Below are 14,827 nucleotides of genomic sequence, written 5' to 3'. Positions count from 1 at the left end.
TGAATCCTAAGAAGCAAAAAAGATTCCCCTGTGTGAGCTAGCTAGCATCAAATGCTAGAACAGTCACACTCTTATCACATTAAACTCCTTGAGTAATTAATTATACTTTAAAATGTCTTGCGAAACAAAACAAAACCCTACAGATTTTATAACATTTAGAAATACACATCCAGATTTCTGCATAATCATAATTCTTCCTGTTCTCAAATAGACTAGACTGACATTCATTAAAAGCTTGAAAAATATCCAGGTGAGTAATTGTTCTTTGAGGCACATTCACTTTTCAGATTAATTCCATTTTTCTGTACTCAGCATGGATTCAGCCAAACTGTTATTGGATTTTCCATTGCTCAGCATGGGGGAATGTTTATTGTTAACTGGAATTTTACTGGAGTTATTGCCAGCAGATTTGACTTGGCTAATGGGCTTAGGGGGGTTTATCCACCACACTGACAATGCTGTTTATTATCTTCATACTGGAGTTAATAAAGGGAATCCATGACATTTAATTTCTTCAGGCTTTAGTCACTCAAAGTGATGAGAGAAGACTCTCTCTCAGGACTCCAGAGCTCTGTTACAAGATTTCTCACTGACTTCTTGTGTGACCTAGACTATAACATTCACTCCAGTTTCTCCATGTCTAAAATGGAAATAAAAATGAGAATACTTACTTCACAGGTTTTTTGTGGGCTTCAGTATATTATGATTCTCAGGAGCTTCATGCATGGACTGATGTAAGTATTACAAGGTTCTAACCTTGATACCACTAAAGCATGGATTTCCTTTTTTTTTTTTTTATTTAAGAAAAATAGAGTATTATTATTATTATTATTAATAATATTATTATTTATTTATTTATTAAGAACATGGCTATAATTAAGGCAATGAAAGCAAGGAATAGCTATTTGGACAGTGCCAGTGTAGACTAGAATAGTCTAACAACAAACAAGTTTCAGAAAAAATTCACCAGTGAGGTACAGGAACAATTTCACTGGGCATTTTTACTGGTAGATGACAGGGGAAAGCTAGGGATACTGGCATTCCTAATTCTGTATTCTGCTGTTAAACCAAGGGAGCACATCCAGGAGGGATTCTTATTTCTCCCTTTTCCTGCCTTTGCCAACAAAGGAGGATTTCTCTTTTAATTATTAGGAGGATCTGCAGGAGAAAGTAGCAGGAGAACCAAGGCTGTGTTTCCTTCTAGACACTCAAGAAATGTTCTAAACTTGGGGAGAATCAGTCTCCTGGGAATGTTAAGAAAAATCTGTTTATACAAAATTCACTGTTCTCTCCATTGAGACACCTCAAAGAGAGTGTCCAAAGGCAGCTACTTCTTAGTCAGACAAAAGCTGCCCAGGAATGCTTTCTACTCCACTGCATGTGTATTATGCTCTCCTCTATGCCCAGTCGGTTCCTACATTAAACCTCACCCTATATAACAACTTGAACTCTGAGTCCCTGCTCCATAACATCGCAGAAGATCCAACTTTCAGGAATATGATGATGTACTGTGTTTTTGTGTATCATCAGGTTTATTAGATTAGACTAGACTAGACTAGACTAGAATAGACTAGAATAGTTCAGCTGGAAGGAACATACAATGACCATCTATTCCAACTGCCTGACCTCTTCAGGGCTGACCAAAAGTTCAAGGATGGTATTAAGGACCTTGTTCAAATGACTCTTCAATACTGACAGGCCTGGAGCACCAACCCACCTCTCCAGGAAGCCTATTCCAGGGTTTGACCACCCTCTCAATAAAGAAATGTTTCCTTATGTCAAGTCTGAACCTCCTCTGAGAGTATAGTAGCAAATGTCCCTTGATGCATTGGCAAGGAACGGTGAGGAAATCCTACATGCTCCCTATGTCTCTCTAAATTTCCTGCAGAGGGAACCAAACCCCCTGTCTTTCACCTCTGGCATCACCATAACCACATGAATGTCTATGGTATAAACACCCTTATTTACAGTCTGAATGTACATACCAACTTTGGCATCAACATTCAAAATTACAAAGTAGTACCTCTCTTCCAGTACTTAACATACTAATGTCTAAAAGAAAAGGAGATTTGCCAGAGTTTTAGATAAGATCTGAACATCTTCCCAGACAAATGAGGTAGACAACACATCAGGGACCCCAAGCAGTTGTGCCCAGTGCATGACCACGAGGGGCAGGGACAATCCCCTGGGCCTCCTGGGCACAAGGACTCCCTCAGGGGCAGCACCTCAAAGACCTTCTTCGCAAGGGTGCTGGGTGGATGGGTGGTAGGTGGGGTTGCAGTGGGAGGGGCTGCAGTGGGTGGGGCTGCGTGGTGGGGGGGGCTCTGCCCCATTTTGTGAGGGCACTGCCTGCTGCTTATGCACCACAGCTATGGCCTCTCATGCCCGGCAGCTGGGGGTCAGTCCTGGTCCTCGTTCTTCATGTTTTCACTCTTCAGGAGACAGAGACTTCTTGGCCTGTATTCCTGCTGCTGCTTTCTGCAGCTCTGGGACTTGCCTTTCAAGCTAAGCTGAAGAACACATCAGCCTGAACTCCTGGTTGAACATGAGCATTGTGTTAATGCTTGTGAGCGTTGGCTCTGAAACAGTCAGAAAAATAATTTAAAAATCCTGCTTCCACCAAGTCACTTGGGCAGGGACTGGAGGCACTGGGCTGAGCCTGTGGGCTCTTGGTAGGAGGTGGTAGGGTGAGGGTCTCAGGAGAGGTGGATCCCAGCCATGGAGGCCTATGAGCACTCCCAGGACCCTGGCAGTAGCAGACTTCCAAATGTTTTCAAGCCACAGATAGAAAAATGTGGTCACTCAGTTATTGAATGTAATACTTCTGGTACATCAATACATTTACTGTGCTTCCTCACCATACAAAGTGCAGGATATTTGGAGAATAGTTGATTCATCCTCTTTGGACTGAGAAAAAGGAGTTGTTCCAGAAGGCAGCAGTTGTGCCTGCAGGAGCTGGGCTCCCTGAGGCACTGTGAGGTGTGGCTGAGCTGCTGGGGTACTCTGGTTTCACCAGCAGTCAAGCCCAGGTGGGAGCACTGCCAGGGCTCACTTCTGCACACAGCCACCTAGCCTTGTAAAACTTCCTCAGCTTTGGGACCTCTTGCGTGTTTCTTCTGCTAGCACACTTTAAATTGACAAGGGCAGAGATTCAAAAGTTAGCAACGAGGGGGAGCAACCAACCTGCGGGCAAAGAGGCTGATGGGATCACGTGCACACATGCCTGGTTTCATCAGCCTCACTTCTTCAGAAGTGAGACTAAGCCAAACACAACAAAACTTCCTCTTCTTTTCCAGAAAAAAAACAGCAAGACAATAACTTTTTCTCAATGAGAAAAGTGTGTGTGTGTGTGCCTTTTCTGCAGACTGTTTCTTAACTACACATGAATTAGTGTCTGCTTCCAGTGAAAGCAGCTCCCCTCCAAACCATGATCTGTATAAGGCATAAAGAAACAACACCCTAACAGCTGCAAGCAAAATGCATCACTGGAGCCTATATGTGGAAAATATGGCACAATTATCCACTCCCCATCACATACTGTAAATAGCTGTATGAGAGGGGCTGACCTGCAAACCCTACCAGAGTAAACCATTTGTTGTGTAAGCCACAATAACAGGGCACAAGTAGGAAAGTTCCAGTGTGAAAGAGCCAAATAAAGAAAACCCGCTGGGTCCCTACACCAACTGGTGCCAAAACATACACTGAGGTGGGAGTTGTCTAATTAACAGAGTCGAAACACAGCGAGTCACTTCCCTAAGAAGGCACCTGCCTATAAATCAAAATGTCACAGTGAGTATTGCCACTGGAGTTAAGGCTGGACTGGCAACAAATCCACAGCATCCTTTTGGAAGAGGGCACACTCCTAAGTTGGATGCTCCCCTCTCTTGAAAGTGGATCCTCCTTGACACTGGTTTTCTATTCATAACATTTAACAGCTCCCTAGATTGGATAGTTTTTAAAGGGGAATAAATATAATTCCCAAACAGTTGAGGAACTGGGGCATACAAGGATTTCAGCAAGGTAATTTAGCAAGTCAGCAATAAAAAGGGACTGTACCTGATACCTTATGCCAGAACCCTCTCTTCTGCATTTTTATTCTCTACTTTCTTATTATAATGGTAGTCTGAAGGCTCAGAAAAAAGTATCTCTTATAAGAAGGGATGTGGATTTGTTTTTTTGCAGATACTCATAAAGGGGTTGATGGGTTAAAAGTGGTACAGTGCTGGAGAGATGGATGAAAAAGCATGGGTAATCATTGCTTGCCGAAAAACAAAACAAAACAAGAGACCAATGCAAACATGTGAAAATGCATAAAAAGTGAGCTCATTTTGAAATTAGATATGTTTACATTAGCTGAGAGTTATGACTGTCGTCTCGCACGAAAGTTTCATTCCACAAGTTTTCCTTGAAACTTTTTTTTTTTTCTCCAAAAAACAAGATTCTCCAAAATCTCACCAAAGAGCAAGACCCTTAAATGTCACCTGCAAGAAAATCCTGAATGAAATAATCCAAAGTAGTATCCTCTCCTATGAATATAAGACTTTAACAACTGCTGGGACCCTATGGGATATAGGTAATAGATACAGCTAATATTTATTGTCACTGACAATGATAAGAAAATTCAGAGGTTAAGAGGGTGTACTTATTATATTTCCTGCTCTGTTCTCTCTCTCTAAAAACTGGTTTGGGTTAGTTACCTGGGAGTCCTCATGCCTCTTGTTCTTGAGCAGGAGAGTACTCCATGGAGCACGTTGTTTTACTAAAGGAAAAGAGTATTTCAAAGTCTCTGACATTCCTGCTCATTTTTTTCCTCACTTACACCCAAGCGGTGGCTGCAACTATGGCTGGGGGAACAATTTGTAAGGTGGTGGCTGCAAAAGGGCATCATGCCATGAACAGCTTGGAGAACTGAATCAGCACAGAAACATTCTACGCACATTGGCATCTATATATGGAGCCACACTGTACCTCAGCTGCTGGCACAGCAGTCACTGATGAAAATATCTCTACTAAAACTTTTTCAGTACTTGATGTTTGGGGTTGTTTTTTTTCATGGTGATTTCTATTTTTCTTCTTGTAGACCTACTCTGTCTTTCACCTACTGTGAATTATACATATATTAATGGCCTTGCATATGGGCATGCAAGATAGTATCTTGCTCACACCAAGCCACTATTTTGTGTAAGTGCTTCATATTATCTCCCTGCCTGCCCCACACCCACACCCCCATCCCCCCCCTTTCTTCTGACAGTCATGTGGGACAAAGATGAAGGGATTAAGAAACTGGCTGTCTTGTTGAAACAGAGATAACAGGATTTGGTAGTTGGGAAGTGCACCAAAAAGCTATGCTTGGGTCCACAAAACTGCCTTATTTTTTCCCTTCACATTTATGTCCATGTGATAAAGGCCCAAATTAGTTTGCCAATCGAATTAATATAGTCTGTGGAGCCTGCACGGCAAGCAATAAAACAGAAGATACTTGTTTAAAAAAACTGAAATACTCTCAAGTCCATTAAAACCAACAGTTAATTTGTTCGGCCCCACTAAATGAGTGTAACTTTTTAATGTGATGTGTAAAAGTCATGCCATACTTGGAGAACAAGTTATCTGTTTATACCCATTTCCCAAACAGTAGGTACTGCAAGTGCCTATTTCTAAAGCTTCACCTATAAGCAAAGGAGAGTGAGATGGTACTGACTGACCTGGCAATGTAAGGTGGTTTGCTGAGGAACTCAAGCCTGGTAAGTCAGCTGTACGTCGTACTGGACCTTTGGAAAAAAAAGAGTGGTTTCAGCAGAGATGGATGAATGATAGTCCCACCAGCCACAAAAATGCTTTTTGCAGTGCTGCTATCACTATGAGGTGTTTGTTGGCTTCTTTCTGCCATTTCTTAAAAATGGTTTTAGGTGAGGCTAACTGGGAAAGTAGCCTCTCTTGTGGGGACCTTTCCATCTAAAGCAGTCAGTATCAAATACATCTTTCTTCTTTTTATCAGTTACTGGGTTTGGGTGGAGATACCTGCATAATTGATTCTGGAAGCTTCATGTCAAGTTTTGGACCTATCAACTATTACCAGAACTCCAACAGCTTTCCCTTCAGCCACCTCTGTGTCCTCACAGAACTGGCAATTGCCAGTTGTTTTGCCCAGCACGGCTCTGAAGGGAGTTCCACAGCACTTACCTTGCTTCTGTGGCAGTTCAGCGAGCAGCTGGCATCACTGTGGGTACCACCAGTTGGTCACGGCTCCAGACATTTATGTCACCGGCTACATGCACCAGAGAAAGGACTCTGATACTGTATTTGCAAGCAGAGGCGAGTCACACAAATCAGTAGGTGCCCTTTTCAAACTGTCTTTTCTCCTCTCTTGCTTATGTGGCCATCAGTATTTTTGAATTGAGAATCACAGTGGACTACATCAACACCCTCAATATCTAAGAGAAATGTGCGGCTTGGTTTTATCTCTACTTGCAGGACTGGAGGTACATGAAGACTCAAACCAAGCCAGTAAGGTAAAAGAATACATAAGGTTTAAGAATACATAAGCACACTGCATGTTCTTTGGGAGATCAATACCAGTGAACCTCCAAGTGAGGGAAACAATGAATTAAAAGTGGAATTTCAGGCAAAAAGAAGTGCACAAAGCCTTTCATGCTGGTCTCTGAACTTTACATCCCCCTTAGAGAGAATGGCTTGGCCTTTGCCACTCTTCAGCATTATTTTTTTCTGTTTTATGGAAAAAATTGAATAGAAAAAGAGAAGCCATATGGAAAAACTCTGGTCATTGCTTGGGTGGAGTGGTGACTACTGCACAGACACTGCTGGAGTCTACCTATGGAAGAAGATACTTTGTAGAAGGTGGTAGGTAGAGAAGTACCTGAAAAGCTGTGAAAGGACATCTATAAGCAATGCTGGAGCACAGGACAGCAGCCCTGTGGGATCAATACTCACACCGCCAGTGGCAGAGAAAAAAAATCACACAAGCAAGTCTTTCAGTCAGCATGAGTGTGGTGGGCAGCTGTGTTAGATGGTCTTATGAGATGTGATTTCAGTCAAAAGAGAAAAGGGGAAAGGTGAGGTTAAAATGTCTAATCCCCAAACAGGTAGAGATTTAACTCAGGGTCCTGAAATAAGGTATTTGAATTCTCTACCTCGGTTTCCCTGCCACTAACTCCTCCCCAGGAGGGCAAGTGGTGAGCAATGGCTGCTGTCCAAGCAAAGTTCCCACTATGTTTAAAAAAACAGAACAAAAATTGATCATTACTAGTACTCTACAGGGCCCAGGATGCTGGAAAATAAATGGCAAGTGCCATGCCTGGATCGGGTGTAGAAAGCACCAGAACAAAATGAACCCTTCTACAGCTTTAATTCAAATGGAGCAGAGACCTCATTGTTTTTATTTGGTAATAGAATGAACATACATTAACTCAGTTACAGAAAAACTGGCATGTTGAAAAATGTTTTATACATCTAGAGACCACAAGCCTCTTCTTTCAAATGAGGAACTAACAATAAAAACATATTGTTTAAAATTATTCTCAGAACAGTTGAGAATACTTGGCATTACATGGTAGCATTCATTTCAGTTTTGCAATTTTTTTCATTATGAGTCTTAGAAATTGTATCATTTTGGTGTATTTTTTTTTTTTCATTACCCTGCCCACCCAGTCCCAGGAGCAAACTTGAATGGAGTTTTGCTTTCAGCATGGATTTTAACTTGTTTTCTCTCCCTTGGTGCAAAGTAGTGTAACAACCTGTCTCTTTAAAAAATGTGAGAGAACAGGTGTCTGTTGTTTATTTTAGTTCAGTTCAAGAAAGACATCTTCATTATCACTTCTGCTAATATAAACATACTGTAAAGTTTATGTTCGACTTCATACATAGAATTCCCTGCAGATTGCCAGCTGAGAAAACGTTATTTTACAAGACCAAGACCCTTGAATTTGGTTAATTTCCCCTTATCTTTCCTACCCATAGATGTAATGTTTCTTAACTTTATTTGGGACCTGTCACCATAGGGTTAACCACAAGAGCAGTGAAATCTGCTGTCACAGATAAGCCACAATGTCCACCCTTCCTCCAAGCTGAAGGTACTCAGTGCACTAGGGTGTGACTTTGATTGAAGTGATTACAAGAAGCATCATCATCAGAACAAACAGAGATACATAGTCTTATTTAACATATTGTGGTGGAAGGAGTTCCTATCACAGCAAAGGAAGACAGTACCACCCTGGTGCCCTGGCTTTACACAGACTGCCCTGCGTGTACTTAGCTGTACCAATTTAGGTTATTTAGTCTTTGGCCCCAAACGCTGTGGTGAGACCAGCAGGACTTTGTATGGAACTTCCTTTGATTTCAGTGCAACTGAAAGAGTGATCAGACCCTAGGTTTACACTGCTCTAAGCTGATGTTGCAAATGCAATGGTTTTGCCTGTTGGGGAAGAAGGGGCAGGAGAAAAGGGAAGGGAAGTATTCCTGTGAGAATCTGGGCCTGTAGACAATCAGAACGTCTGGTAAACTCTACAATAAAAATAGCAAATATTTAAAAAAATTGCATATAAAAGAGTATAAAAATATTATCCAAGCAAGAAGAAAAGGAAAATGCTCACTCTGTCATTCTACTGCTAGGTTTTATCACTAGAAAACCCCAATGGCCATAAGTAATTTTGTTTGATAGATGCACTCCTACAACCACTGGCAGAGACAAAAAGATCACATATATTCCTCCTACCACTGGATAGCTTCTAAAACCAGGGTGTTACGAGTACACAGCAGTTGATACATATGCACTTGGAAGAAATCATAAGAATACAAAATGCCAAGAGTGTGCTGTGAGATTTGTGAGTGAGTCCTGTTGTGCACTTTCATAGGAGGGTAAATAAATGACTAAACTGAGCTTCAGGTCCTGAGCCAGCTTGCCAGCTACACTTTCTTCTACCTGGCAGTCAAGTTACCAGAACAGGGAGAGCTGATGCCCTGAAGACAGGCATGTGTCTCAGTCCTGCCTCGGTACAGAGCAGAACCCCCTGTGCTTGCTGAGGATCAGAAGGGACATTGCAGCAATTGCAGTCTCAGCAAGCGGAGATGCATTTTAACAGAAAATAATGGCATTGGCAGTGGTCACCTGCCCTGCTACTGCTTTAATCACAGTAATCAGACAAGGAAAGAGTTGTTTGGGATCACAAGACTTGTCTCCCTGTGGAAGCAAGGATTGCACCACGTTAAGATCCACACCTGACACTACACTGAGGCCAAAGCAGACCTGCTCATGCTGTGGGTGACACAAGTGGGACAAACTGCTGTACCCGCTTTGAAGGGAGCTGAATTTATGCTTTAAAATGTGAAACCATGTGGGTTTTTTTCCCCTCCTTTCTACCTGGCCAGCACTGATGTCTACTCCCTGCAGCCATTTGCACAAAATTTGTTTTTGAGTGCTGCCATTCAGACACTGCGCCAGCACATCGCTGAGATCACCACCAGTTCAACACAAACAACAGCACAGAATTGCTCTGTTGTTTTTAATTATTGAGGCAGGTGATGGATTAAAAAAGAGTAAAAGAAAAGGACTTGGTTGTGCTGTAATTTGTTGAGTATACATGGCTAACGTGTGGTATAGATCATCAGAGGATGATGAGTTTCATTATCCTAAAAATTAAACAGGAGGAAAAAGCCAACAAGACATATTTAAGACTATCTCATGAGCTCCTGGAGATAGACTAGTTTTTTCTAATTGAAGCAAAAATACTATTGTCCTTGTCGGGTTTGTTAATTTTTACTTTGAACAAATTATTTGGCTTTCTAACTAAGAGCCACGTTTGGGACCTACTATAGTATTTGCAATGACTAACAGCAAAAGAACTTGCCTTAGCTAGATGACCTCATGGACCTTCTGATTAAAAAGCAGCACAGTACTACCAGCTACCTTGTTTGAAATATTTTTGCTTCCAGACTGAGCTTGGAAGTCTTTATAAGTATATAAGCAAATATTTCCATATTCAAAGGGTATTTTGCAAAACCACCACCATATTCCATTCTTTCCTGGCATAGCCAACTACATTTTGTGAAGTTTCCCTCCAACCACAAAATTCATGCTTGAAAAAAGAATAATCCAGAAAAAGGAATTTGCCCCCTTCATTCACCCATCAGGAAACAGGCTTCCAAATTCCAGATTCATTCTGGTGCTAAGCATCCTACTGTATTAATACATAGCATGTTTATACCAGCTGGAGCTATACAAAAGGCTGCACTTTTAAATAAGCATCAGTGTGCCTAGATTGGCTACTCTGGAATATGTTTTAAGTCTAAAATTGCAAAATTATTATTTTTTTTAGTCTATCACCTATTTGGTCATCAGCAAAAAAAAAGTTGGCTTCTGGCGTCTTTTTTCTCAAACACAGAAAACATTCGTGACATCCACTGTCTTTTTATAAAGACAAAAATCTGACCATATAACCTAAAAGAGTGTCATTTGTAAGGAAAGCTGGTTGACTTAAACATTTTGAGAGGCTGCATTAGAGGTTTTTACATTTTGAAAAATAAATTCAAAAGTAAACAAATCCCTCCTTTCCCATGTGTGAACACTTGCATGTTGCCACAAAAACACATGGGACAAATTACTGATGGGGTGCAGCGCAAAGAACTGTCACCTTTGTTTTAAATTATAGTGTCTCCAGGAGTTCAAGCCCTACATCACCATGAGACAAAGGTCTGCTAATTCCCTGAACACCAGTTCCAGCTATAGGAAAGAACACCAATAGAGATACCTGCAACAGTATCCCTCCCTGTTTTACAGGGGTAAACTACCTGGATTCTCTCTCTCAAGTTAGAACAATATTCTCCCTCAACAACAGTTTCTGGGAAGTAGAAGACATCTGCTGCTTTTCCAGCAAGGTAGAGCTTTCTGAGAGCACCAGCAGTTCCTGTGCAGAGGCAGAAGGGTGCTGTCTTTTTCACACAGCTTCCCAGCCTGTGCCACCCCCTGTGAGATGCACTCAGGCATCAGAAGACCCCTTTGTGCCTATTGATGGGTGCTCCCAAATAATTCCATAGAATTCCAGCATGAGGCTAGTGGTATGGGCCCTATATTTGCAGAATTTCTGGCTTATTCATTGCCTTCATTGTCTTACTGAAGATGGAAAAGGAAGGCTTCTGGAAACATACTTTCTATGCATCTGGGGAAAGTAAGGTAAGGATGTAAATGCAGAAATCCTTTCTCACTCTGTTTTTAGGCTGTTAGCTAATGAACACCTAATCCTTTTCCACTTTTGTTTCCTTTCATGGAGGAAAAAAAAAAAAAAAAAAAAAAAAGAGAAAGCAGTTCTTCAGAGTTTTAAAATAATTTTTATTTTTTTTTACACAATTGCACAGTGGCTGATCTCTAGTTTAACTGGGAGGTGCTTAAACATACCATTCCTTGGCTCACAATGCACTAGCAGAATGCTGCAGAGTGTTCCAGGGAAGTGGGGGGCAAATGGAATGGGGGAATGTAGGTGTGATCCTGGGAGGGGACCCCACAATAGTTGCTTTCATCTGGCCCAATCTCTTTGTAGGATTTTGATTTCTAGATTTCACTTTATATATTTCCAGACTAATAGATTTCATGGGGATTTTTGTAGATGACAACAGAAAATTCTAAAAAATACTAATGACACACTGCAGCTTATTCAAATAATTTTAAAAGAGCAGGAGAATGTTAGAGCTAGCTGTGATTGCCTGTATATTGCAAAACATTTTACTGCATACCTGTGTACTGAGATCAGTAACTCTGACTATAGCATCTCTTCTAGAATGGCAGCTCTGATCTGCAGTCCCCAAGAGATTACAAATCCACCACTTGCATATTAGCTCCTGTCAGTGGTGAATGACACTAACAATCAAGGAGAAACATTTTCCAGTCTGATTTCACACCTTTGTGCCAGAAACAAGAACTGACCAGCTGAAAATTAAGTGGTCTGGCTTTGCTGACTGAAAAAAAGTCACTCTAGGAAAGAAAGAAAATATGTATCAGAAGTGGGTGAAGAAAAGGATTTAGGTTTTCTTTGTTATTATTATTATTCTACTGTGCATAATCTAAGGCATCTTTAGTCAATGTATATTAGGTAAAGGTAACTTTAAAAATATTTACTAAGTCATCCTGCACCTCTGACCAAACACTCAGGGAGGGTTATGTTCCCCCTGACTCCAGGGAGAAGTCTGACTCAGCAGGGACTGAGTCATCGCTGCGGTATTTAGTTCTGCATTATAGATATTTCATCGATGGGCCTTCAAAGAGCCTGGCCAGGGCTAGAAGTAATATTCTACCACTCTTAGCAGGGCTGAATGCTTATGGAGGAGGGAAAAGGGGAGGGGGGAAAGTGCTATGTGGTGACACAGCCCTCTGCCTATCACACAACATGGAGTGTGCTCAGCACTGAGCGGCACCACTGTCCTCCCAGCACCCTGCTTTCCTCAAAAAATCTACCCCAGAGCTACCACAGAGCCAGGAGCTCACAAATGGGAACTCCCTGTGCCCTTATCATTATTTTGTTTTAATGAGCTGGTTCAGTGAAGCCAACTGTGAGTTCTAAGAACTGCAGGAGTTATACTTCTTCCTTCTGAAAAAATGTGCTTGAAGTGCAACCTTTTCACAGCATGAACCTAATCTAAATTTCTGGCTTTGAACAAACTCAAAATTCTGGTGTCCAAAGAAAAGAATTCAAAACATCTCTAGCTTCAATAATCAAAATTCCAGATACAAACACTCCTGAGTGAGAAGGTATTAATATTTACTTATGGATTTAGGCTGAGATCACTGCTGTGATTTTTGCTAGTGTCGTGGGAAGGTTGTCCCTGTACATGCACAGTTGAAGGACAAACAGAGATCCAGGCTCTGATATAGGCTGGTGGTAAAGTCCTGTGCTTTTGAACATGAAGAGGAAACACCAAAGGTTTACCCCTCTAAACCAATGTTTTGCATGTTTTCTAATAGCAAAGAGCCATGACAGCAGTCTGATTCCTTGTAAAATACCTAGAAGACTAACATAGCAAGACCTTATCCTAAACAAAAAGGAGTTAAGCAAAAAACAGTTGCATATGTGTGTGTATGTATGTGTCTTGATTTCCACATAGACAGGTAAACTTAACTTATAATTAACTGGATCCCTAATAAGATCTCAAGCCAGAAAAGCACTTACCTATGTGTTTGACATTTCTCATAAAAAGATACCTTCCTGAATCAAGGCCTGAGCAACTTAGCTCTTTAACATTTCTTTTTTAAAATGAGCCAAAATTATGGCTACTTTCCATGTGTCTAACTCCACTGGATGAGACAGTTTTATCCACTGACTCCAGAAGTGTATTTAGAACACACTTTTTCATTTTAGTTTTGTCCGCCTGTGCTCCTCCAGCAACGATTTCCTTTTCTTTGCCCTGTCTGTTCAGTTATTAATGAATGAAAGACCACACTGAGATGAAAGTAAGAATTGATCCATGTGATTCCCTGCTGCCCTTCTCTTACATCTGCAGGCCAGACAAAGAAAGGTTGTTAGTAGCCCATGGACAAATGTGGGAAACAGCTAATTAATGATAATGCCAAGTTAAGGCAGGCTCATCAAACAGTACATTAACACTTGCTTTCAGAGTCTGACAACAAAATTTACCCCAAGGGAATATCACTTTCATTGATTAGTCCTTTCCTCATACTAACTGCAAAAACGGAACAAAATCTAGGGTTGAATGAGTCTGCCTGCTGTCTAGAAGCAAAAACATTTTGCTATTATTGCATCATCTGGAAAAGACACCAAGCATAACAAATGGTCAAATGACCCTACAAATTCACCATTCTTATTCATAAAAATCTTTACAGAGACAGTAAAACTGATGTCAAATTCTGTCTACCAGCAATTGGAAATGGCTCTTGGGGAAACGAAAAATAGTAAAAGTGAAGTATAATCAAGTTTGGGGTTTTTTGGTTTGGGTTTGTTGTGTTGTTGTTTGTTTTTTTAATATTCTTTTGCATCATCCTAATGTTGGTTTCACAAAATGAGGCATAGCAAAGGATAATAATGGCTTTTGAAGATGACTCTCATCTGTTTGCTTGACCTGTTCAGAAAAATGGAACCATTTGCATCAGGAAATCATCACTTGTTTGGTTTTGGTTTTTTTTAACAAAAAGTTTCCCAAAACAACAAAAAATGCACACATAAACACGAAACCAAAACAAACAAAAATAAAACTGACCCAATAAAGCAAGGCCCCCACCCTAGAACCCAGAGTCATTAGCTGTGAAGTAGCCAGTGGGAGGAGTGTTTTGAGAGTTGTTTAATGCCTTCCCCAGAAACTGGTCTTTGTGGAAGGAGGAGGAGAACAGGAATGAAGCAGCTCAGCTAAAATGATGAAAGAAATTGGCAGTCTCTTTTAAAATATATTTTTACTCTTCTGTATCTGGAAAAAAAAAGAAAAAGAAAAAGAAAAAGAAAAATGTCAAATGTGGCCTTTTTCCCCTTTGTCCAAGGAGCAGGTAATCTGGGAAAGAAGAAAAGGGGCATCAGTTTAGACAGCTTCATTTACTCCAAGCAGTGCAGCATTTCTTAGCTGTTGAAAGGACTCAAGGTGAGGTGCACCAAAGCAATACTTCTTATTGGCTTGACTGGAAATATCATTCTGACTGACAACAAAGTGAAATCCATTGCTCTCTGACTTATCCAGTGGGAATTCAACCTTTGGCATTAATGGGATCATGTAACAGAATCCACCAGGCTTAGATCAAGACATCTCATTACATTTCTGTGCTGTAGTGCTGTCTCATCACCCTTGCTCATTAACTCTTTCAATACCTTTTTGTTCATGAAAG

The 14,827-nt window shown here is 40.9% G+C and overlaps 1 protein-coding gene across 7 annotated transcripts in view; it reads right to left on the bottom strand.

Moving 5' to 3' along the window:
* PDE1C (phosphodiesterase 1C) overlaps positions 1 to 14,827 on the bottom strand; it is a 303,096-nt gene that overhangs the window by 3,235 nt on the left and 285,034 nt on the right. For 4 of the 7 annotated variants that reach the window (XM_051610091.1, XM_051610094.1, XM_051610095.1 and 1 more), the window contains one exon: positions 5,703 to 5,768. The exons of 1 other annotated variant lie outside the window; for it this stretch is intronic. In XM_051610091.1, the coding sequence (XP_051466051.1) occupies positions 5,703 to 5,768 (66 nt within the window). Of the gene's footprint in view, positions 1 to 5,702; positions 5,769 to 7,381; positions 14,419 to 14,827 lie in introns of those variants that run through there. 2 more of the 7 variants (XM_051610096.1, XM_051610097.1) reach the window with 2 other exon arrangements.

The sequence above is a fragment of the Apus apus genome, chromosome 2 (genome assembly GCF_020740795.1).
Source record: "Apus apus isolate bApuApu2 chromosome 2, bApuApu2.pri.cur, whole genome shotgun sequence".
Classification (NCBI taxonomy): Eukaryota; Metazoa; Chordata; class Aves; order Apodiformes; family Apodidae; genus Apus; species Apus apus.
The sequence above is the reverse complement of the archived record's forward strand: the minus strand, read 5'-3'. Positions and strand labels throughout refer to the sequence as shown.